This window comes from Lathyrus oleraceus, chromosome 2, assembly GCF_024323335.1.
Source record: "Lathyrus oleraceus cultivar Zhongwan6 chromosome 2, CAAS_Psat_ZW6_1.0, whole genome shotgun sequence".
Classification (NCBI taxonomy): domain Eukaryota; kingdom Viridiplantae; phylum Streptophyta; class Magnoliopsida; order Fabales; family Fabaceae; genus Lathyrus; species Lathyrus oleraceus.
The window spans coordinates 468,123,335-468,150,348 of record NC_066580.1 but is presented as its reverse complement, the minus strand read 5'-3'; the positions used below and the strand labels follow the sequence as shown (position 1 = coordinate 468,150,348).

The 27,014-nt window shown below is 36.7% G+C and overlaps 2 protein-coding genes across 2 annotated transcripts; both read right to left on the bottom strand.

The window, feature by feature from the left end:
* Nucleotides 1-12,827: 12,827 nt before the first annotated feature.
* On the bottom strand, nucleotides 12,828-14,718 carry LOC127123769 (uncharacterized). The gene is made up of 3 exons (XM_051053964.1): nucleotides 14,443-14,718; nucleotides 13,825-13,941; nucleotides 12,828-13,058 (listed from the first exon to the last, which is right to left on the bottom strand). The coding sequence occupies exons 1-3, from the start codon at nucleotides 14,716-14,718 to the stop codon at nucleotides 12,828-12,830; spliced, it is 624 nt and encodes a 207-aa protein (XP_050909921.1).
* A 189-nt stretch (nucleotides 14,719-14,907) lies between these two features.
* LOC127123768 (uncharacterized) lies at nucleotides 14,908-15,519 on the bottom strand. Its single transcript, XM_051053963.1, has one exon. The coding sequence runs from the start codon at nucleotides 15,517-15,519 to the stop codon at nucleotides 14,908-14,910; it is 612 nt and encodes a 203-aa protein (XP_050909920.1).
* Between the last annotated feature and the right edge of the window lie 11,495 nt (nucleotides 15,520-27,014).

Sequence of the window (27,014 nt, the reverse complement as noted above, 5' to 3'; positions counted from 1 at the left end):
GCCATTCCATATTACCTCTAGTTGAGGCTGACCCGTCACTGAAGGTCAAAACAATTATCTCCCATTGTGTGGCTGTTTTCAAATATACACCGTCATACAGAAAGGCTTGGTTAGCGAAAACCAAGGCAATTGAACTGGTGTACGGTAACTGGGAGGAATCATACAAACAACTACCACGCTACCTGGCTGCACTACGATTGTATTCACCTGGGACGGTTACTATAATGGAGACCTTGCCTGCACAATCCCCTGACGGAACTCGTCTAGAAGGTAATGGAATTTTCCATAGACTTTTCTGGGCATTCCGTCCCTGCATCATCGGGTTCACATTCTGCAAACCACTTGTTCAAGTCGATGGAACTTGGCTGTATGGGAAATACAAAGGATCGTTACTGATGGCGGTCGCACAAGATGGCAATTCAAATATTTTCCCAATAGCCTTTGCATTGGTGGAAGGAGAAACGGCTGCTGCTTGGAGTTTCTTCCTTAAGAATCTTCGAACGCACGTGACTCCACAAGCTGGCATCTGCGTGATTTCTGACAGGCACGCTTCAATAGACAGTGCATACAATAATCCAGCAAATGGTTGGCATGACCCCCCGTCTACCCATGTCTACTGCATCAGGCATATTGCTCAAAATTTTATGCGGGAGTTCAAGGATAACTTCTTGAAGCAACATTTGATAAACGCGGGGTATGCATTAAACCAACCTGGATTCCAATACTATCGCCGGGAAATAGTGTTGGCAAATTCTGATGCAGGGAGGTGGATCGATAATATCGACAGAGCGAAGTGGACTAGATCATACGACGATGGGGTGAGGTGGGGCCACATGACAACAAATCTTGTGGAATCAATGAACGGCGTGTTTAAGGGCATACGTAACCTCCCGGTAACCGCATTGGTGAGTGCGACCTATTTTCGGATGGCAACGTTGTTCGTAACAAGAGGCAGGCGCTGGAATAAAGTGTTGCAGACGAGTCAAGTATATAGTGATGCCTGCATGAAGTTTATGAGGCAGGAATCTGCCAAAGCCAGCAGCCATCGGGTTACGGAATTCGACCGCCATGGCCACACTTTTAGTGTCAAGGAAACAATTGACCACAACCAAGGGCTGCCCAGACAAGAGTATAGGGTCCTAATACCAGACCGTTGGTGCGACTGTGGTCAATTTCAGGCCTATCGTATGCCTTGTTCCCATGTCATTGCAGCGTGTTCACACAGCCACTTCGATGCATTATCGCTAGTGTCTCCAATCTACAAAGTTGCAACATTGCTCAATGTATACGACAATCCCTTTCCGGTGGTAGCATTGGAGGCGTATTGGCCAGAGTATGACGGGGAAATTGTTTGGCACAACGAATCGATGCGGCGGAATAAAAGTGGTCGCCCAAATAGCAGGCGCATTAGAACTGAAATGGACGTCGCAGAGAAAATGCAGAGGAAGTGTAGCATATGTAGACAACTAGGGCATAATAAGAACAAATGTCCATATCGTGGATCTAGTTCCACAACTTAGTTTTCACTTTCATAAATCTGTGTACCAAAATCATTTTAAATTAAAGTTTACTTTTTATTCCAAATAGAAGATGACACTTGAACAACAAACACAAACATCTAACATTACAACACCAATTACTAAAACAAAAACAAATACTGGAACAAAAACAAGTAGTAAAACAAGAACAAGTACTAGAACAATAACAAATACAACAACAACATGACAAACAACCATTAAAATCTAAGAAATTACAACAGTTAACACTATGTCGTCTGATCCATGCATCATTTGGATGCAATCAATGTCGCTTTCAACTTCAACCCACCAACGTATCGTTTCTCCAGTTTCAAATGAGAACCTTGTTCTAAGCCTCTGAATCCTTCTGATGACTTCACCAGGTTGGTAATCTCCCTTTAACCAAGACATCAAGGACCTTTTTAGTTGGTCCAACGAACGGATGTTCCAAAATTTCATCTCCATTGGAGGTTTCAAAGGCGAGAAAATAACATGCCCATCCCTTTTTAAGATTACTGGTTCAGGATCCGGGCGCCTTGATGATGTTCGCTGCCATGACGACGGTCTTGGGGATGCCATGAACTCAACTTGATACAGAAAGTGATAGGAAACAGTGGTGAAGAAAATGCAAGGAAATAACACTTTATTTATAGGAAAAGATCTGGGTTGTACACCAGTCTACCTAACCCTAATTAGTGTCGCACTTGATTACTTAATCTTATAGGAAATTAGGGTTTCAATTAGGTCATAACTACCAAACTCTAATTATAACCGATCAATAAACCCTAATTATAATTGATAAATTAACCTTAACATGATTAACCCTAATTCTTCCAAAAAATTTAAATAATAATAATTACTTATAAATTAAATTAGTATATATATAAATTAATATATATATATATATATATATATATATATATATATATCTTGTAAATAATTTTATTTATATATATGTGTTAATATAAATTAATATAATTTAGAAAAAATATAAATTCATAAATTAAAAAAAATTAAAAAAAAAAACATATTAAAAATAAAAAAAATAAAAAAAATAATTTAAGGGTAGGCGCCACTCCTAGTGGCGACTTGCCCTACCCTTTAAGGGTAGGCGCCAACTAGGGTGGCGCCCATGTAGGAAACTAGGGCAAAAATTGCCCATTTTGGTAATTTTTTGGAAAAAATGGATATTTTTGAAATTTTTTTAAAAATTCTGGATATTTTTAAAAAAAATTCTCACATATCAAGAATTAAGTCCTTTTATGTGAAAGTTGCTGGCACCTGAGGTTCTTTTGGTTAGACAATAGAGAGTACTTTTTTTCCTTTTAGTTTTTTAGGTTTTAGTTTCTTTTACTATAAATGTTGATAGAAGGAAGCTGTGTGCTACCTTAAACTCTTAAAGTTAAAAATAAAATTCATCGGTAGGGAATCTGATTGGTGATGACAAATTTTAAAAGATGTTTAACAAATCGTATTTTACATATATTTTTTTTCATGAATTGAAGATACACGTGTTCCTTGAAAGAAGTAGATGTCATATACACCAATTGTTTAACATGACGAATGTCTCTATCAAATTCAATGTTACTATTTTGAAATCTGATATCATTTCTTCTGTGCCAAGGTTTCCAAATAATTATTATGATGAGAGTTATGGTTAGATTCTGAATTTGAGAGTTCTAACTTCTACTAGCAAGTTTGAATAAGTTTTCATAACTAGCTATATCAGTGTTCATGTCAAACAATCACCACATCTAATGCCAGAAAAGAAAAGTGTACATGTATCTAAGAAATAAGTGGTATGTAATTTTCACATGATGATTGCAGAGAGAGAACCTTGAAACCATATGCATTCCTATTCAAATCAAGTTGTCTTCTGTTGCGCAATAATAGTATGCATAAGTTTCCAAGTCACTAATGACTTAGCATGTGATATATAGGGATGCCAAATGAATTTTGTCTAAGAAGGCTCAATGTGATCCCTCCTTATATAATTGTAGGCATCTTTAAAAAATAGACCATCATTTACAGATTTTGTCCAAATGAGTTTATCGACGGTAGTAATATTAAATGACAAGTTAATCTTCAAAATATCTTGAATAATTTTAGGAGTCAAAATGGATAAGTCATGAGAAATGTTCTAATTAACGTCTTTAATAATTGAATTGACCTTAACACTTTGCATAAATCGAATATTCACCGCTAATGCTAAGTGAAAATCTTTAATTTTGTATCTCAACCAATTGTTAGTCCAAAATCAACGTTCTTCCCATTATCAATCTATCATCTACTATGTTTCTCCATAAAGGAAAATGAATGCTTAATGTCAGACCATAATAAAGAAGAGCTATGATGCATGATTGATTTTTTTTTTGTATCTTATGTATCCAAACTTAGTTGATGATTCTTTGAGTTCAATGTTTACAAGTTTTTCTAAAAATGAGTTTTATGATGTTGTTTTCTCTATCAACAAAGATGGTTCCTTGGGATTTCAGTATTATTTATACCAAACATATTCATGTTGGAAATCCCCCAAAATCTATGGAGAATTTCAATCAATCTTGATGAACAAGATTGTTATTACCCACACAATAGCAATGAAAAGAGAAGAACAATGGGGAAAGAAAGAGTGTAAAGAACGATGAAGAAGAAGGAGAATTAAATTCTTCAGAGTTTCTCTCTGCCCACAAACTGTGGAAAACTTCTTATTCACTTTGCAACTGCAAAATACTGTGAATACAATGTTATGAATACTCTATTCACCTCATTACAAAAATAAGGGTTACTCCCTCTATTTATAGATTTAGGTTAACTTATACCTCAAGCCAAAGCCCAAAACTATAAAAGTCTCAAATAGCTAACACTGCTAAAATAGGCATAAATCAAAATTCTGTGTGAAGCAACATGCTTCGACACTTCAACACACTAACACAACTCAACATACTAGGTGGTTCGACACTTCTTTGTTATGTCAAGCAACTTGATTCGACACAAGGAATTCAATTCAACACACCACCTAATCCATTATGTCTAAGCTATCTACATTCATCATAGCTCTTAGTCTTCTGAACACTTCGACTGCACTCCCTTCGTCATGATGTCTATAATCTGATTCTCAGTCCTGCAGTGTTCCACATTCATCCTCTCATCTGCTACCTGCTATCGAAGATAATGGAACCTCATCTCGAAGTGCTTGCTTCGACCATGTGCTAGCAGATTCTTCGCCAAATTGATAGCTGACATGTTGTCGATCTTCATGGTAATTGCTCCATGATTATTCGTTGTTATCTCTTCGACCAGATTCACCATCCATATTGCTTGACATGTACAAAGAGAAGCAGCCATGTATTCTACTTCGCATGACGATAATGCCACTACTGGCTCCTTTCTCGAACTCCAAGCAACTGGTGCACCACCTAGCATAAACACATAGCCAACTGTAGATTTTTGATCCTCAACATCACTACACCAACTTGAGTCGGTGTACCCCATTAATTTACATTATTTTCCTTCATCAGTTGCAGGAAACAAAATGCCATAGTCGAGAGTTCCTTTCAGATACCTTAGTATCCTCTTCGCCGCTGCTAGATGTGATACCTTTGGCTTCTGCATGAACCTACTCACCATACCTACACTATATGCTAAGTCAGGCCTTGTGTGACAAAGGTATCGAAGTGACCCAATAAGTCTTCTATATTGGGTTGGGTCGACATCATCTTCATTTGAATCTTTCGACAGTTGTAATCTGGGCTCAGCTGGAGTCGAAGTTGGGTTGCAATCTTGCATCTCAAATCTCTTGAGTATTTCGCCTGCATACCTTCATTGATGCATCATCAAAGCTCTACCACTCTTGTGGAATTTGATGCCAAGGAAATATGAAATATCACCCAGATCTGACATTTTGAATTCCTTGTTGAGATCACCTTTGAAGTCTTCGATCTCCTTCTTGCAGCTACTTGTTATCAACAGGTCATCGAGATAGAGGCATAGTATAAGAAATTTACTCTCGCTTCTTCTTACATATACTCCATGTTCAGATTTGCACTTTACAAAATCCTTCTCCCTTAGAAATACATTTATCTTCTTGTTCCAAGATCTTAAAGCTTGTTTAAGTCCGTATAGGGCTTTATGCAGCCTGTACACCTTTCTTTCTTCGCCATGTTTCACAAACCCGACTGGTATGTTAAACATAAACTTTTTTTTCTAATGGGCCATTAAGGAAGTTCACATCCATCTGACACATCTGCCAGTTGTTCATGTTTGCTAGACCAAGAACCAACTTGATTGTTTCGATCCTAGCAACAGGTGCAAAAACCTCATCGAAGTCGATTCCTTCTTTCTGAAGAAATCCTTTCGCCACAAATCTCGCCTTGTATCGAATCACTTCTCCTCTTGGATTCAATTTCACCTTGTATACCCACTTCACATCGATTTCCTTCTTGTTTTGGGGCAATTCGACAAGTGACCAAGTGTTGTTGACTTCGATTGACTTCAGCTCTTCGTCCATTGCTTTCATCCACTTTGAGTCTTTCAATGCCTCAGCTGCATTGACAGGTTCGACATCTGCGTAGAAAGCATAGTGTACCAGCTCACCTTCTTCAGCGACCATATCATCTGATGTAATCACACATTCTTGCAACCTTGCAGGCATGTGTCTTGTTCTCTGAGGTCTGCTTGGGCCTGTTTCACCTCTGACTTCTTCCTGTCGAACTTCTCTTTCGACTTCACTAGCTGGTTCATCATAAAAGATTCTCACTGAATCTTTCTTGACATTCTCAGTCCAATCTCACTCCTTAAGCTCATCTATGATCACGTCCTTGCTGATCACCACTTGCTTATTCACTGGGTCGAACAACTTGTATCCTCTAGTCGAATGATATCCTATCAGGATCATCTGACTCGACTTGTCATCAAGTTTTCTTCTCAATTGATCTGACACATATCTATGTGCTATAGATCCAAACACCCACAGATGACATAAGTTAGGCTTGACGCCAGACCAACATTCTTCTGGCGTGATTCCTTCTAGCTTCTTCATCGGACATCTATTCAAGATATATGTCGTAGTCGACACTGCTTCTCCCCATAATTCTTTGGGTAGATGCTTGCCTCTCAACATACTTCTAACCATATTCATAATGGTTCTATTCTTCCTTTCTACGACTCCATTCTGCTGTGGAGTGCAGGGTGGCACCACCTCATGCACAATCCATTCTTTCGCACATAATACATCGAAGTCATTTGACACATATTCTCCACCAGCATCAGTCCTCAAAATCTTGATCTTTCGACCGCTCTATCTTTCGACCATAGATTTAAACTTGGCAAACACCTCGATCACTTTACTTTTCTTTTGGATCAGGTAAGACCACGGTTTTCGACTGAAATCATCTATGAATGTAACAAAGTATATGTTACCTCTAATTGAATCCACCTGGAGAGGACCACATACATCAAAGTATATTACTTCAAGAATTGCCTTCGACCTACTTCCTGCATCCTTACTGAAGTTGTTCTTATGTTGCTTCGCCTACATGCATTCTTTACACACTTTGTTTGGAATGTCAATTTCTGGTAATCCTGAAACCATATTTTTTCTCTTTAAATCTCTGATGTCTTTGAGATTGAGATGGTCAAGTCTATAATGTCATATCCATTCATCTCTGCTGACTGCTATTGCAAGGCACTTATGCTCCATCACATTAAGCTCAATCTTGAAGGTTCTATTCTGAGACATTGGAGCCTTCAAGATCAACCTTCCATTTGAGTCGAGAACTCTCATCATCTTGTCTTCGATCGACACCTTATAGTTCTTTTCGACCAACTTCCCTATGTTACGCAAATTACGCTTCATGCCTGGTATGTATAACACATTTGAAATTACTGACCTCTTGCCATCTTTCCTCATAATCAGAACATCACCAACACCTTCAGCTACTAGAGTGTAGTCATTTGCAAATTTCACCATGTTCTTCATTGAGGGCTTTATGTTGAAAAACCAATATTTTCTTCCAGACATGTGTGATGAGCATCCTGAGTCCAAGTACCGCTGGTCCTTGAATCTCTCTTCTTCTCTTGTTGTAACCATCAGCAACGTCTCTTCTTCTTCTTCATGTTTCGCCAGCTTTGCATAAGTTTCTTGATTCTTCTGCTTTTTTGGACAATCACTAGAATAGTGACCATACCTTTGGAAATTGTAACACTGAATGTGACTCTTGTCGTGCTTTTGACCACCACCTCTTCCTCTACCTGCAACACTACCTCTTTGGTTGCCTTGGTTCCAGGGTTTTCTCTGATTCGACCAGTTTCCTTCTGGCTGATTTCGACCAGTCGAATTGTTGTAACCTCCTCTGCTTTTGTTGCCATTCCAACTTCCTTTGCATTTTCTTTCTTTTGTTGATTGAGCATGCAAAGCCATATCACTCTTCGACTTTCCTGCAGCTCTTTCAGCCATTCTTTATTCATGAGATTCAAGCGTCCCTTGAAGCTCTTCCTTTGTCAATTTTGACAACTCTTTCGACTCTTCTATGGCTACTACCACATGGTCGAACTTTGGAGCCAACGACCCCAAGATCTTTCCAACAACAGATCTTGATGTCAACACTTCTCCACGTACCTTGATTTGATTCACCAGTTTCGTAACCTTGGTGAAGAAATCAGTTATGCTTTCACTGTCTTTCATCTGAAGCAATTCATACATTCTTTTGTGAGTTTGTAACCTTACCTCTTTCACCTTCTTCGCGCCTCCAAACGATTTCTCCAGAATTTCTCATGCTTCTTTCGCTGACTTTGCATCACTAACCTTTTCAAAGTTATCTGCATCAACACATTGATGGATTATAAAGAGAGTCTTATAATCTTTCTTCTTCAATTCTTTATGTGCAACCTTTTCTTGATCCGTCGTGGCTTCTACAAGCGTTGCTACTCCTTCCTTCACAAGATCCCAAAGATCTTGATAACAAAACACAACCTTTATCTGCTTGCACCAATTCTCATAATTGTTATTCTTGAAAATCGGAAGATTTGTTGGAAAATGCATGTTTGGATGATTCGTTGCCATGGTGATTTTCTTCCCACGAATCGATTAAACCGGAGTTCTTGATACCAGATGTTGGAAATCCCTTAAAACCTATGGAGAATTTTAATCAATTTTGATGAACAAGATTGTTATTACCCACACAATAGCAATGAAAAGAGAAGAACAATGGATAAAGAAAGAGTGTAAAGAACGATGAAGGAGAAGAAGAATTAAATTCTACAGAGTTTCTCTCTGCCCACAAACTGTGAAAAACTTCTTATTCACTTTGCAACTACAAAATACTGTGAATACAATGTTATGAATACTCTATTCACCTCATTACAAAAATAAGGGTTACTCCCTCTATTTATAGGTTTTGGTTAACTTGGATCTCAAGCCAAAGCCCAAAACTATAAAAGTCCAAAATAGTTAACACTACTAAAGTAGGCATAAGTCAAAACTCTGTGTGAAGCAACATGCTTCGACACTTCGACACACTAACACAACTCAACATACTAGGTGATTCGACACTTCCTTCCTCTGTCGAGCAACCTGCTTCGACACAAGGAATTACAATTTAACAATTCAAAACTTATAGATCTTGATATGTAGAATACTTTTTGCAATTCTTTTCCCCTACGCCACACGACATACGTAGACCTAGTAAATATGATTGAGACTTGAATCTGCCTTGCTTGGCAATAAATGACTAAAATTGTAGTTAAACAACACAAATTCTGGTGTCTCTTATATTTACCAGGGTTTGTGTATGTCAGAATCAAAATTCCTTAAAATTTTGACAATTGGAAAGTTTTGGTTATGTAACATGATTTTAAGTGTCACTAACCGCATTAACAAACAACGCGGAAGCATAACTTAGGCAATAGAACAATTGTGAAATATGAAAATGGGCACCACAATAGAGATAAAAAGACTAGTCCATGATGGAGTAACATTGTGTCTACAACAAATGATTACTCTATGTACATTGGGGCTGCACCAAACTGTCTATAGTATTCTTATAGGTACAATGGCCATTTCTCGATTGTTTTCCTCGGTATATTTCATTGCATGGTCAAATTAATCAAATTCAAATGCAAATGTTCTCTTAACAGTGACATACTTGGGAACCTACATCTTGCAACCTCTCTTACTACAAGAAATCTATCTACACACAAAATTTCATGGAGAAATATATTATATCCAAACTACAAATACCTAACAAAGTAACAAAGTAAGATACAATTTTCTAATACCTATAAATCAAAGTTTAAAAGTAGTAGTGATAAACAAAGCATCACCCTAAATATTTTGGATTTGAAGCTTTCTATAATTAGTAAATCATTAACATATCGACACAGTATATTATTTAACTTGGCATATATATTTGGTGGTAGTCCAATACTTCATTTGAGACCACTTAACCAAGAATTATTTTGTCCAATACTCCCATTGCAACTGTAAAGGTAAATTAAGTTAACTATTCATTTGGTTGAAATTTTCTGCATTGTGGTTGGTCTACACTCTTGAGAGTAAGTGTATGCAGAATTTCAGGATTTCACAATTTTAAAAATTTAATAAGGTAGTTATCTTTTTTTTTAATGATAAATTTACTAATATCATAACATTCTTTTTATTGAATCATTTGTTCTATGATTAAATTGATTTATTGGTCACTTTGTAGTGATTTTTCTTAATAATGTTTAAATAAATTAATGAACTCGTGCGGATTTATTTAAACATATCTTTTACTAGTTTTGATTAAAGAATAGAACCATGGATTATTTATCTTATTTAATTGTGAATTAAAACTACATGAGAGAAGATGTCTAAAGCATTCCTAGCCCAATATTTTCCTCCAAGCCAAACTGTTGAACCTAATGCTACCTTTACTCATAAATATAAGACCTAGTTGTGTAAATCATGTGAATAAAGAAAATTGATTTTGTTATTGAATTTGTTTGACAATTGATATTATTTTACAAGATTAATAATTAGTTAATATTTTCATAGAATATCAATTATCACTATTATAAATATAATATTTTACGACAACATTTTCATATCATGTAACAAAACATTGAGGTATAATACCTTAACGCGCCATGTTTTTTCATCGAACAAAGTATTCCCTCAGTTTTCTTGAAAAACTAAGGCGTAAACTAATCCAGGTTATCCCAACAACTCCAATTTATACTTCGAATTAGTTTACCCATTGATTTTTCTAGAAAATCGAAAAATAAATTAATTCATGGTACATGCTTCGAATCCCAACAACTTATGTTTATGTTTTTAATCCAAAAACAATTCACTTTTCGCCTTGGTTGTTTACTCATCACATGTTCCTCTGTGAACCTGAGACTTGTCATTGGACCGAAGTCTATCATCTATCTCCAATATACATGATGCATGAATGCAACAAACAATTTCAATACTCGCCTCAAACCTCTAACTCCAACACTCATCTTTGGTTCCTCTCTGAACCTAGAACTCATCATGAAAATTGCAAATATAAGGCCACACATTGGTCCCTCTCTGAACCTAGAACTCAGCATGAACATTGCAAATATAAGGTCATGCATTGGTTCCTCTTTGAACCAACATCTCAACACAACTCAATATTTTAATCACAACTTATTATAATAATCAAATCATCTAATTTCTCAATAAAACTCATCAACAACATCAAAACAACATTGAATGAACATAAAAAACATAAACTACTCAAAAAGTCCAGTCAAAAGACCCAAAATCGGTCAAAAAGAGGTATGACAGTCCAACCACCAGGAATGACGGTTGTCACGCCAGCCCGTCACCTCCCTCTCTCACAAAACCTCCATCATACTAACGTCCAAGAAAGGAGCCCATCCATGGGTTTCATGACAGCCTGCCCGTCATCCTGTTGATGCCCGTCAGCCCTTTTGACATAGTGACAGTTGGCCTGTCACGAAGGTGACGTCCGCCACCGCTATGCAGAATGCAAAATTATGAGATTTTACCAATTGAGCACTTCCGAAGCTTCGATTTCGATACCAGAAACTCCTAAATTCACACATAAATTATCACACCTCATTTATATAGCATTAAGCATATCAATTTCACATAGAATAACCATTTAAAATCAAATCATTTATACTTTTCATCAAAACCTCATATAAGCATATGAACATCAAAACTCAGAATTTCAAATACAGTTTCATACGAAAATCAGTCAAGAATTACAACACGAATTTCTCTATACATCACCGCAATCAATAGAAGTTTTGCACAAACTATCTCTAGGTTCAACAATTTCATCAAAGTAGGAAAATCAAAAGTAAAAGAGAAAGAGGATGATGAATTCTCTCTATTCTTATGCCCTAAATACTTATATCATGAACAATCCCCCTATCTCAAATTTGCAACAAACTTGAAGTTACAGCGTTGGGATCCCTTCTTCTCCTACTTCTTGCTCTGCTAGGACTCTCTCTGACTCTGCTGACAACTATTCTCCCCCAAAATAACTCTAACTCTAATTATCTTCTCTATCTAAATAAAACCTACTAGTTAATTCACTATCTCCCCTCATTATTTCTATTATTTAAATAATTAAAAATTAGTGATAATTCTAAAAAAAATTCTATCCAACCTCAATAATACCAATACAATAAATATAACACTCAAATAAAATAATATTAACTATTTTAACTCAATTAAAAAAAATGAAAAACCAGGGTGTTACAACTCTCCTCCGCTTAAAGAATTTTCCCCTTGAAATTTACCTGAACGAAACAACTTCAGATAAGACTCTTTCATCCAGTTCTTCAGCTCCCACATCACGCTTCCTCCAGCAGGTCCTCCCCACACTACCTTGACCAAAGCGGACTCTTTACCCCTCAAGTGTTTCATTCACGAACCTCAATCTGCAAGGGTGATGCTTCAACAGTCAAGTTATCTCTCACTTGCACATCGTCCAGTTAGATCACATGGGACGGATCGAGAGTATACTTCTTAAGTTGAGACACATGAAAGACATTATGAATATTCAAAAGAGACATTGGTAAGGAAACTCTATATTCCATTTCTCCTACTCTCTGAAGAATCTAATACAAACCAATAAAATGAGGCGTGAGCTTTCGAGACTTCAATGCACGACCAACACCAGTCATCGGAGTTACTCTCAAGAACACATGATCTCGCTATTGGAGTTCATGTTTCTTCATCCGTTTATCATGATAACTCTTCTATATTCTCTATGATGACTTCATCTTCTTTCGAATCATCTTAACCTTCTCAGTAGTTTGCTGAATAATCTACGGTCCAAGAACAACATTTTCACCTGACTCATACCAACACAAAGATGTCCTACACCTTCTACCATACAAACCTTCAAAAGGTGTAATTCCAATACTAAAATGGAAACTGTTGTTATTGGTAAAATCAATCAACGACAAGTAACTATCACAGTTACCTCTTTGCTCTAAAATACAAGCCCTTAACAAATCTTCCAAATATTGGATAGTCCTTTCTGTCTGACGGTTCGTCTGCAGGTGATAAGTAGAACTCAATCACAACTTAGTTCCCAAGGCTTGTTTCAAACTCTCCCAATACCTTGATATGAACCTATCTCTATCTAAAATAATACTCGAAGGAATACCATGCAACTTCACATTCTCACTGATGTAGATCTCTGTTAGCTTCTACAATGGGTAACTGATCTTTATCGAAACAAAATGAGTTGACTTAATCAGTCTATCTACAACAACCTAGATCGAATCATTTCCTTTCGCAGTGTTTTTCAAAGCCACTACAAAATCCATAGAGATACTATCCAACTTCCACTAAGGAATGCTGAAAGGTTGCATCAATCCAGACGACTTATGATGCTCGATATTCGACTTCTGACAAGTCAAACAAGAATACACAAACTCGACAACATCCTTCTTCACACCTGGCCACCAAAACATCTTCTTAAGATCTTGATACATCTTCGTGGCTCTGGGATGAATACTCAAACTACTCCTATGACCTTATTCAATAAATCTCTTCTTAAGTTTTGGAAAATTTGGCACACACACACTTTATCCCGAAACTTCAAAATCCCATTCTCATCGACTCTAGAGTCCACTTCTTTACCTTGATTGTTTAGTACCAATTGATCAATCAATCCCAAATCTGACTTCTGACCTTCCTTGATCTCTTCTAGTACACTATTAGTCAACTTTAGCATACCTAACTTCACATTTCTTGGTGTGACTCGGACACCAAGATAATATCTCTGAACTGCTCAATCAAATCAATTTCTCTAACCATTAGCACCGACATATGGAAAGACTTCCTACTCAATGTATCTGTTACCACATTAGCTTTACATGGATGGTAATTCAACTTAAAATCATAGTCCTTCAAAAATTCTAGCCACCTCCTCTGTCATATATTTATCTCATTATGATCAAACACATACTTTAGACTATTATGATCTATGAAAACTTCAAACCTCGAACCATACAGATAATGCCTCCAAACATTAAGCACAAAGACTACTGCTGCTAACTCCAAATCATGGGTAGGATAATTCCTCTGATGAGTCTTGATTTTTCTAGAAGCATACACTACAAATTAACTCTTATGCATAAGCAAGCACACCATCTAAACCCATCTTAGATGCATCATAATATACAACAAAAGATTCACTCGCATCCGGTAAGATCAAAATTGGCTTCGATGTCAACCTCTTCTTCAACTCTTGAAAACTTTCTTCACACTGAACATCCCACGCATAATCTCTCCCTTTATGGGTCAAATGAGTTAAAGTCAAGGACAACTTCGAAATGCCTTCTATAAACCTTCTATAGTAACCGACAAGCCCATACAACTTCCTATCTCAGTAACCCGCTTAGGAGTCTCCCACTACAACACTGTATTTACCTTCGACGAATCAACTGTTATTCCACCACTGGAGATCACATGACCAAGGAAACCCACTTCTCTTAAGAATTCACACTTGGACAACTTAGAATACAAATTCTTCTCTTGCAATTTCTTCAACACAGCTCTCAGTTGTCCTGCATGCTTTTCATTTGACTTGGAATACACCAAAATATCATTTATGAATACCACAAAGAACTGATCCAAGTAAGGATGAAAAATCCTATTCATGTACTCCATGAATACACCTGGCGCATTAGAAACACCAAACGGCATCACCGAATAATCATAATGACCGTAATGAGTTCTAAATGTAGTCTTCAGAATATCTTTTGACTTTACTTGAATCTAATGATAACATGATCTCATATCAATCTTGCTAAACACACAAGCTCTAACCAACTGATCCATAAGGTCGTCAATTCTAGGAAGAGGATACTTATTTTTAATAGTAACCTTATTCAACTATCGATAATCCACACACAATCTCATGCTCCCATCTTTCTTCTCAACCAATAACACTAGCGCTCCCCACAACGACACACTAGGTCTGAGAAACTTCTTCTTCAACAAATCTTCTAACGGTTTCTTCAGCTCGCTTAACTCTGACGTGCACATTCTATATGGTCCAATCGATAGGGGTCTAGTGTCAGGTACTAAATCTATAGCCAACTCCACTTCACGCTCAGGCAACAAATCAATAATATCCTCAAGAAAAACATCAGGGAACTCACGAACAACATGCAGTTCAACACTCACTGTTTCGCTTTCCACTCTCAAGGAATCAAACATCATGAGCATCTGATCATCCCACTTCAAGCACATCTCTACTTGATTGGAGGCTATGAATATCGAATACGTACTATCTCCGGGTTCAAGAATCAGCATTATCTTCTCAAAACAATTGATATGAACATGGTTGAATTCCAACCAATTTATCCCTAAAATAACATTGAGTTGACTCAGAGGCAAACAAATCAAGTCAACTCCAAAGTCTTTACCATAAATGGTCAAAGAATAATTCATACAAACCAACAAAATAGTCACTGAACCATTGGTTGGGGTATCAATGGCCATACTTACCTTAATAGGAGACACTACCAAATTTAACTTGACCATACAATCATGCGATATGAATTAATGCGTCACACCTGTATCAATGATAGAAACCAAAGAGACACCATTAATAAAACACATATCTCGAATCAAATTATTTGATCTTGAGACCTTCACACCACTAAGAGAAAACCCCTTCCTACTAGCTCACGCGACATCTAAAACTTTCCTCGACTTCTGACACTAGGTTCTCTACAATTGAAACAATTTAAAATTGTACTCTTGCAATCAGCAGTGTGATGTCCATGCTTCCCACACTTGGAACATGTCATGCCCGTACTCTTGCACTCAGCATATGATGACCTAACTCTTCACACTTGAAACATCTTAGAGAAGTAGAAACACCTCCCCTACATTTTCCACTCCCACCTACAGTCTTCTGATGGAACTTGTGATTCCCCTTAACACCCGGAGTCATATACGGCTTACCATGATTTTGACTCCCACTCTTGTAGTGGGCAGATATGGATCTACTATCCTTGTCATAAATCCTGTACTCATTCACCATCATTGAGAAATGAAGGATCTCCCGATAGCCTATGAACTCCTTAATCTCAGGACGTAAGACACTCTCAAACTTCAAACACTTAGAACCCCTAGCTTCAACACCATTATAGTGAGGACAAAATATTGACAACTCCTCAAACTTAGTTGCATAGTCATCCACAATCATATTCCATTGCTTTAGTTCCAACTATTTCCTTGCGGCTACAAACATCAGCTCAAAAATACTTGTCCAGAAACTCATTTTGGAAATTAGCGCAAATAATTTATGCATTAGCAACTTCTATCCTCTGACGGTTATTCTCCCACCAATACTCAACCTCCTTAGACAACATATATGTTCCGAACAACACCTTTTGTGCATCAGTGCACACCATGACTCTAAAAAATCTTCTCAATATCCTGAAGCTAAGCATGAGCACCTTCAGGGTTGTACCTTCTCTTGAAAGTATGTGATTTGTTCTTCTGGAACTTTCCTAGCCCACGAAACTCAACAACTCCACCATTCTGATTTTTATTAGCATGCAACACTTCATTCGCATACGCCATCACATGATCCATCACCTCAAGAGAATCAACAATCGTACGATCGTTCTTTCCAGCCATTTCTTTCCGCATAAGCAAATAACTGTTACAGAATCCAATATGTTCACAAAACCTAGGCCGAATTAACGAACCTACTTTGTTACCAACTATGTAACACCCTAAACCTCAAAACACTTATTTTATAAAATCATGCATATATATATATATATATATATATATATATATATATATATATATATATATATATATATATATATATATATATATATATAACTCAAAAATAGAGTGTCACATTTTCTTAACATAAACATCTTTCTCAAATCTCATATTATAGCAGCGGAAATAAATAATAGCAACTCAATTTCATTTGTCTCATGAATAAAAATCTTCTTCATTTCAAATCATAAAAGAAATTTTTTAATAAATCTCAAAATACAAAAACAAAAAGGTAACTTATCCTAGTGTTACACTACACAGAAACTAAAATAACTCAAAAGCAATAAATAACGAAGAAGGCTACTACGTCATCCTCCAAATATAACAACAACTAAGGCTCCTCTACCTGAGTATCTGCACCACAGGCGTAAAGATAATATAGAGAACAAACAGGGGTGAGAAATACCTACATATAAGTAAGTGGTGCATAAAACAACCAGGATGGTGTAAATAATGTCACTTATCAATTACACAAATCATCCACAACAATAAGCAATCGTAAATGTGGTTATGTATGCAATGTATCTCATCTCCTCTATTCTGATGCATGTATTACCAAAGTTTTTTGGATATTGGAGGTATGTTACCGATTAATCAACTTGTCACTGGTTCCATCTCTGAACTATTAGACTCGTTATTGGTTCCTCTTTGAACCTCGTTTCATCTTTGAACCAAAACTACTACAAATAATACATTTCATGACAAAAGTTTCACCTCACCCTACCAAAAGCCGAGGTAAAAGGTCAAGGCATGTCAGGACATGCTTTGAATCCCAGCATCAGCAGTTTATATTTTTATTTCTCTAAAAGTGGTGTTTTTTTTTGTTTTTTTTTTAATTTATAAATTAATGATCTATTCCTTAAGTTATATTCAATAAATGAGGAATTAGATTATCATATTTTACTATAAAAGCACTCGTTAATCAAATTTTACCCTAAACCTGACTTATATGTAGCCGCTCTAAAGTCTTATGCATCATTCTCTGCGATGGATTGCAAGACAGAAAAAATGTTCAATTTTCTTTAATATTGAACAAAACATTTTTTATGCCCTTGCAATCTATCTCACATGATGATGTTGATGTTGTTGTTGTATTTTTGTTATAAACTTATAATGTTGTCAATTAAAGAAAATATTGAGAAATTTATTGTTTTCCTCGGTTGACAACTTTGAGAAATTTATTCCTAAAAACAACCATTCATTTCTTTTCACATTCTCTTTCATATTCTCTGTCATATGAAAGCATTTTCCATGAAAAACATTTGCTCAAGATAATGAAATTTCTCTGGGATGGATTGCAAGTACAGGAAAAACAATTTCTCTTAGTTGAAACAGATTACTTATCAGATGTTTGAAAAGATATGTTGTTCTCCAAGAATCCATTGTCAAACTCTTGATTTGTTTAAACAATTTATTTTATTATTCTGTGTAAACGATGTAAATATATATATGTGTGTGTATAATTCGGATTTTTAACTTTTAAAAATATCGACATTGCTTTAGTAATTAATTAAGACTTGTTGGTTTTCAAAAAGTGTTTCGAAATTGTAACTTGTATGTGCAATAGTAGACCACTACGGTTCCAAAATACAATACGGATTGTTCGAAATTGAGTTGTATTTTAAAATTAATAACTCTTTCGAAAATAATTTTTAAAACAAAGTAAGGTGCTGAATTTTATCCGGGTCCTGAAAGTATCCGAAAATTACATTCCAGTCTCCATTTCTTTTAATTCATAAATTGTTTATTTTAGATCTCTTTTCAAACAAAACTTTTACCGATAGTCTTATATTTATAAAATAACAATAGATAATAATTGATTGATATTAACTTACGTGAGTTCGACATTTTTATATTATAATTAATTTTTATGTGCATGTGGGGTATATATATATATATATATATATATATATATATATATATATATATATATATATATATATATATATATATATATAATTCTCTCTCCCGTATTTTTTGAAGAACAAAAAACCTCTCCGCTATAACATTTTGATGATTTAGTCAGGATCTCTATACTTTGTAGGATTGCTTTTAGCTAGTTCGATATTTGGTTTTAGTTTTTTTGGAAACTTTTAGCTCTCTTCTATATTTGAAAAATGAAATGGAAAATTATAAATTTTGTAGGACAATTTTTCTTGTAAAAGTGTCAATTATTATGAGATAATGGGAGTAGGAGATTGAATTGTCAAAGAGTGCATTAAAAAATGCCATTAAGATATTCTTAAATCTGAAATAAATAGAAAATGAAATGTAAGTAAAGAACATGGTGACGAATTAAATTTGCAAATCCCATTCCCTGAATTTTCTCGTTAGTGCGATTCAATATGCAAATCACAGTTTTAAAATCCTACAATCTTACGATTCTGTGGCACCTATCTACATAATTATTGGCTGTTTATGCACGTTATTTATGGCCTTATTATTAACTTTGTCTATCACTTTTCCACTCTTCATCCTTATTCTAAGCTTGAGTGTGAGTGGAGTCCCTCGTTTGCTGCTAGCTAAAAAGCTCTTATTCAATGTGTGGGGGCAACCTTTCCTAACTTTTCATGTTTCTTGACATTTTCTTTGATTGAATTAGAATTTGTTTTGTTTCGTTTTTAAAAAAAAATGATTTTTATATATTATTTATTTTTGTTTTAAAATAAATTTTAAAAATTTTAAATAAAAAATGATTTAAGTTGTTTTTTATTAATTGTTTTTTATTATATTTTTTTGTATTAATATTTTTTTTAAATCACTTTATTTAGATATATCTTTAATTTGTGATTTTTACTATACTTTAATTTTTAATAATGTATATTTATATCATTGAATTTTAAAATTAATATTTTAATTTACAAAAAAATTGTTTAAATAATTTGACTTAAATAGTCAATTGGTCCCTATAAATTGACATGTTTTTCAATTTGATTCATGAATCTTTTTTTGTTTGGATTGCATTCAGGTATGTTCTTTGTTTTAAATCTCTGAAGTCAAACTGCCGTTAAAAAATACTTATGTGTCTAACGGGGTTTAGTGAATTTATGTTTTTAATTTTATGTTAATTCTCAATAAAATTCCGTGACATATATGTTGGATGGTATATAAAAGGAGGGATCAAAATAGAAATTGCAAATATTTTATCTTTTTCTTCCTCTCTACTAGTTTGTTCTGCATTGTTGTTTTCTTCTTCATCTTCACATTCACCCATGACTACATCCTCCGTTAGTAACGTAACTCCGTTTAAAATCCTGGTCATTGGTTGCAATAGACCTATGTGTTAGAACATAAAGACTCAAATTGAAGGTTTGACAATGGTGGAAGATGAGAAATTGGGAAAGATGAAGTTGAGAGAGAATTAGAGAGAACATAATGATATTTGATGAATAGTAAATTTACCATTAATTGGAATTGGGAATATTACAAGAGTATTTATACATTGAGAGAATAACAAAAAAATACAACTCAAAATACAACTAAAGTGACCCAACAATTAAATTCTGTTATTTTTGGAAAACTAGCAGGTAATAACAGAAATTTAATTGCATTTAACACACCACCTCACTTTAGTTGCTCCAAGTCCACCATGCTCAAGCACTTCTTTAGCCTTTTGAGCACATCATTTGTCACACCCTTTGTCAACAAATCCACGACTTGGTCTTCGCTTCGGCAATAGATCAATCTAAGCTTTCCATCACCGACCAATTCTCTCAAATAATGAAACCACATCTCAATATGCTTGCTCCTTCCGTGTGCAATCGGATTCTTCGCAAGATTTATTGCGGAAACATTGTCTACAAACAGTATGGTGGCAACATCATCACCACATCCCAATTCCTTTAATAGATTCATAAGCCACATAGCTTGACACGCACCTTTCGCAACCTAAAAAATAGAAAGCGAAAAAAAACAACCGGCGAAAAGGAAAAAGACAGGAGAGTCGCCACCGTGCATTATTTATCCAAAAGGGGGGAAAGGAAACGCTCGAAGTAAACCTGGAAAAAGGAAAGGAAAAGACAAGGTCTCGCAACCAAATCTTGGGTTCGGGAGTCGGTTATGCGAAGGGAAGGTATTAGCACCCCTACGCATCCGTAGTACTCTACGGGATCCACTCTTGTAGTTCTTGTCTAAAGGGTGTGGGTTTATCTAATGTACTATTTACTAAAAGATGGGTCAAAAGAAAATGACTCGCACGGATGTCGCATCCACTGCATACGTATCTCATCTGAATATGAGAATCAGAGTCTTCGTAGCTCGGCTACCTATTGTCGCATTACGCGAAAAACCGGCGGGAAACAAGAACAACAGAGCCGCCACCGTGCGTTATTTATCCCAAAAGAGGGAAAGGAAACGCTCAGAGTAAACCTGGAAAAGACAGGGTCTCGCGACCAAAGAGAATGGGATCGGGAGTCGGTTATGCGAAGGGAAGGTATTAGCACCCCTACGCATCCGTCGTACTCGACGGGATCCACGCACAATAGGAAGGAAAATGGTTGCTAAAACACTGCTCAAACACACATCAAACACTGGCTGAAAGAGACACAAGAAAACAAACAAGACGGACTCGGCAGGATATCGCATCCTGGGCCTACTTAGTCTATCAAGCATAGACATCAGAGTCTAAGTAGTTCGGACTGGGGGAAAACATGCTCGCTAGGACGTCGCATCCTATGCATACGTATCTTCTTGGACAAAGAAGAATCATAGCATTCGTAGCTCGGCTCACACACGCAAGACAAAACAACACAGGAAATCGACTGCCAATCGTTGGACTTACGTCAAACTCCACACAAACACAGGCAAACATGGAAACCGAATGCCAATCGCTGGACTTACATCAGCTTCCGAACCAAACACACCCACACTGGAACCCGAATGCCAATCGCTGGACTTATATCAGCTTCCAAGCACACAACAAGAGGATACGGAATGCCAATCGCTGGGCTTACATCCATCTCCTGACACACACAAAGACAAAAGCAAAACGGGCACCCGGAGAGATCAGCTCATCTCCTGCCTACGTACCTCATCTGGTATGAGGATCAGGGCGACGTAGTTCCCCTACGCAGGGACAAAGGACTAGCCTAACCAGATAACAGAGGGAGACACAACTAGGGAGACTACGACTCGAGCCTAGATGTTATCATGCAAAATCATCCCTAAGTTAAGGTTGCTATCTAACTTGCACAGGGAGCAAGCTATCCTAAAGCACAGGCACAGCAAAGCAAACAATCACAAATAGCACACACTATATACACACAAAGTGGGGCTCAAACAAAGGTTAGGCTGCAAAGGCAAGCCAACTGTATTGGGGTGATGTTAGCTCTTAACCCTAACATTGAGAGTTAGGGTGAAGCAGATGAAAGGTGAGTGAAGATGAGACTTCACAGCTCTTATCCCTGGCCTGGGAGAGCTTCAGACAAATGAAGTGTGGGTTCAGAAAGTGGGAACCCTTCTACACTTATGACACTACTCAACTGTACAACTGTACAAGGATCTTGGGTTAATGTCCACAATGCATCAACACCAGTTGTGTGAGCAAAGGGACGACTCAACAGAAGAGCAGGAGATGGATTGCACATCTCTTGTATCTGCCAATTGCCTTATCACAAGGTCTTTTCCTGCTTGGGGACAAAAATAAACAATCACAAACATTGCCTCTTAAGGAGGACTTCAGACAGGTGTCTGGCCAAGTAACAGGCCAGGTCTTCCAGACTACATGGAGAAGAGATCATTATACCTCAATGCTCAAGCTAGCAAGCAAAGCAAACACAAGTTCACAAGGGAACTATAGCAACTAAGGTACCTGAAATCAATCCAACATAATCAGTACTCAGACAAACCAAAAGCAAACAGACAATCACAAGTCCACTGCACAAACAGATAACAAGCATTAATGCACAAAAGTGCAAGCCACAAGGCATAAGTACAAGTCTCAAGGCCTACAAAACAAACTCAAAGTTAGTCATAAACAATCAATAAACCAACTCCAATTGAGTGCACATCATCAAGCATAAGCAATTGTGCTCTTTGACCTGAAACAAAGCTCAAATGTGAGAACACAAACCACTAGTACAAGACTAGGGTCAAAATGAGAGCAAAAAGTCAAAACAGAACATGAAACTTATCCAAAATCAAGGTCAATCAAATAAGAAACAAATCCAAGTGGTTTCACATTCATATCATCAACCATTATCATTTCATAAGGCAAAGAGTACCAAGCATGCAATTTGAAGCTCATAGAACCAAACAGAAAGACTCAACTCAAATCAACTCACAAACATTTCAATAAATCACCAAAAAATTCATGATCAAACAGCATTGATAACATGACAATCATACCAAATTTCAACTCATTTGGACCAAGGGAAGCAAGTCAATTAAATTCATCAAGTCAAAGCATATTCAAGCAAGCTTATACAAGGCACCAAAACATGCATCCACTTCAAGCAATCATAAAGCAGAAACCAAACATGATAAATGAATTAAACCAAAGCCATGGCAAACTTCAAGATGTCTATAATACACATGACAAATTTCAAGTCCATCCAATAAACCACAAGAATTTCCCAAATCATATAAAATCATGTCTCACAAGAAGTCAACAATTGGTCAAACAGGGAAGAAAATCTCAATCAAATTGAAAATGCATTAAAAAATTCCAGGGAAATTCACAAGCAACCTTAATATCCATAGGTATTAACATGCAAAAATTCAAGTCATTTTGAGTTCATATGGCATGGTAACAAAAATCATGAAGTTGCACAAGACATGGTGTGACACAAATTGTCACACCTCTAATGATCATGTCATATCTCTCAATCCAGGAATGCAAAAATCACAAATCACATACCAAAATGACCAGGAATGAGTCTAGATTACACATGTAAAATTTCAAGAATTTCCAATTAAGCATCATCATTTCATGATTAAAATAGTAAGCATGGTGCAATAAATGACATGTGAAAACAAACCCTAGGCAAATATTTTTTCTAACCGTGCACAAAATCAATAAAAATCATCAAAAAATCAAGGACATCCTAAGGATCATCATGGAAAAAATCTCACATTATTTGGACAAACCATCAAGAAGTTATGAATCATTTAGTGTGGTGAAAAATTAAAAAAAGTGAACAAGGCAAGGTGAACATGTGAAGCAAATGAGGAAAATAATGCAAAGGCCAAAATGAAAAGTGCATGAGCGGGGAATCGATCCCCTGAACCATTCAAATAGGCGCGCGCTCTGCTTGAAACGCAGAGTTTCACTTAATGACGTGGCAGGCTGTGACTGGTTTCATGGCACAAAAACAAAGAACTCATGCAGATGCTCAGCCAAGCGAATCAAACACGACCTGGAAACGCGTTTTTTAGGGTTCATGAACATCTTCATCATGTTCATCATCACATGAACTTTTTTCTCAGAAATTGGAAATGGATACACCATTGTGTTCGTCTCATCATGCACAACAACAATACAACAATGATTCATCCTAATTCTTACTATATCACTCGGATCGACCAAAATAAGTTTTGACAATCAAAATTCAAATCCAAATATCTCTCTCAATACTCAATGAAAATCGAAAATGTAAAGTTCAGCATGCTCATGGATACGAGATCTATACAAACCATAGCATAATTTCATGAATGGTGGATTTCAAAATCTGACCTTTAAAGAATTGCAGAACTGGAAATGTGTTTTTCTGGCTTGGAAATGTGCAAACAGAAGCTCTATGGTGCTCAAGTTGATGAATGGAAGAGTGTTGGATGCTCAGTCTTGCTTAATCGTGCTCAAATCTACAGTTGCCATTAATGGAGCTCTATGTAACAGTGCTTGAAACAGCTTGGAATCTTCGAATCCTTGCTTGCAGAACCCTCAATCTTGCTTGTGGATGATGGCACAATGAAGAACTAGGCAAGGAAATGGAAGAAACTTGCAGAAAAATGGAGAGAAAGTTTTTGAGATTTTCACTTTTGGATCTAGATCTGAGTAGAAAATGAATGCTAATGTGTTTTCTGTTTTGATTATGCATATATAGCATCTGTTAATGATCTTTTCTAAACCAGATTAAACCAAGCCAAGAGGATTAATGAAATGAGTGTTTTTGTGCAAATTGCTAATTCACCTTCATGTGCATGGGGTGCATGCTACAGTACACGAAAATGGGCCTAAATCCACTCAAAACTCTGTTTGTAAGCCAATGGAATTGTTGCCAAGTGTAAATAATGCATTATTTAAGATTTGAAAATTCCATCAAAAAAAATCAAGTGAAAAACCAAATAATTATGTGATGGGATTTGATGAAATGTGATGAAGGATTTGGATAGAACATGTCAAATGTGAAATGTAGCAAGAAACCCCACTCAATTTGGCCAAATGGTGTGAAAGTTATCCCACTTTGAAGTTCAAAATTTCTTGACAATGATTTGATCATAACTTGCCAACCACACATGATAAATTCATGTTCTTGGACTTTTTGGAAAGGTGAGAGCAAGATCTTCAACTTTCATGTTGGACAAAATTTCATTTGAAGCTTGTATGATGATGTAAATTTGAGGAGAAGAACTTTCCATTTTTGGGAGTTTGAAATTACAGGTCACTTACTATTTTTGGAAACTTTTCATCTGACCTCAAATTCTTCAATCTTGATCTTTGATATGTCAAATGAGACTTGTATGGACATGAATGAGGCCCTTCAAACCATCTCCCACCTTCAAATCCATGGTTTCAGGCACAGTTGACCACAGTTGACTTTCTAGGGTTTCAGATGAAGTTCAGCTTGACTGTTGAGCTTTGATCATCCAATATTTGGCCAAACCACTTCAAAATGATCCCTAGGTCACATGAACATGTTGAACCAACCCTAGGGCTTTGCTTCTTTGAGAAATGCACTTGCTTGCTTGTTTGACTGATCCTCCTAATCATCTTGACCTAATCTTGTCTGATGACTTGCACTTGGGCAAATGGACAATGCAATGCTATGCAGTGGACTATGTAATGTTAATGACCTAATATGAAAATGGATATACAAAACGGGAGGTGCAAATTTGAGGTGCTACAGCTGCCCCTATTCAATCAACTGGGGACCCGAACGGATGAGAGCAACGGCTGTCAGACTTTCAGGGTAAACAGGGATTGAATACAAAAGAACCGTAGAAATTTGCACAATGCGGGGATCCACCAACGGAAACGTCCACTGGTATCTGATATTTATTACTGGGGATTTTCTTTTTTCTCAAAGGTACAATCACATCCAGACATCACAAGACGATGAATGGGAATAGAAATCTCAACTAGATGCCAACGGACAACTAGGAAAAACTCGACGTTTACCAAGACCAACGGAGAGGTAACCAGACATTAATGAGTGACTGGAAGAGATACAACCATACGTCAACGGACGTAATGGGAAAAACTCAACGTTTACCGAGACCAACGGAGAGGTAACTCAACTGGGGACGACCAGGAAAAACTCGACGTTTATCGAAACCAACGGAGAGGTGACCAGACATCATCGGATGACTGGGAAGACTCGACCAGGCGTCAACGGACGAAAGGGAGAAGCTCGACGTTTACCGAGACCAACGGAGAGGTAACTCAACTGGGGACGACCAGGAAAAACTCGACGTTTATCGAAACCAACGGAGAGGTGACCAGACATCATCGGATGATTGGGAAGATTCGACCAGACGTCAACGGACGAAAGGGAGAAGCTCGACGTTTACCGACATCGAAAGATGATGTTTACTGACACCAAAAAAAAAAAAAAAAAAAGATCGACCAGACATTTACGGATGAATGGGAAGAACTCGACGTTTACCGACATCGAAAGATGATGTTTACTGACACCAAAAAAAGATCGACCAGACATTTACTAATGAATGGGAAGAACTCGACGTTTACCGACATCGAAAGATGATGTTTACTGACACCAAAAAAGGATCGACCAGACATTTACTGATGAATGGGAAGAACTCGACGTTTACTGACACCAAAAAAGGATCGACCAGACATTTACTGATGAATGGGAAAAACTCGACGTTTATCGACACCAACGGAGAGGAGAACAGACATCAACGGATGACCTGTGGGGGAAATACAACTAGATGTCAACGGACAACTAGGAAAAACTCGACGTTTATCGACACCAACGGAGAGGAGAACTACTGCTGGGAAAGATGCACAA

Coding starts and splice junctions, on each gene's coding strand:
- LOC127123769 (XM_051053964.1), bottom strand. CDS start 14,718: ATGCCGTTTGGTGTTTCTAATGCGCCAGGTGTATTCATGGAGTACATG. Junction 13,942..14,442: donor TAACAGTTGATTCGTCGAAG/GTAAATACAGTG, acceptor AATATATGACAG/AGGAGGTGGCTAGAATTTTT. Junction 13,059..13,824: donor TCCATATGTCGGTGCTAATG/GTTAGAGAAATT, acceptor TATCACCTGCAG/ACGAACCGTCAGACAGAAAG.
- LOC127123768 (XM_051053963.1), bottom strand. CDS start 15,519: ATGGCCATTGATACCCCAACCAATGGTTCAGTGACTATTTTGTTGGTT.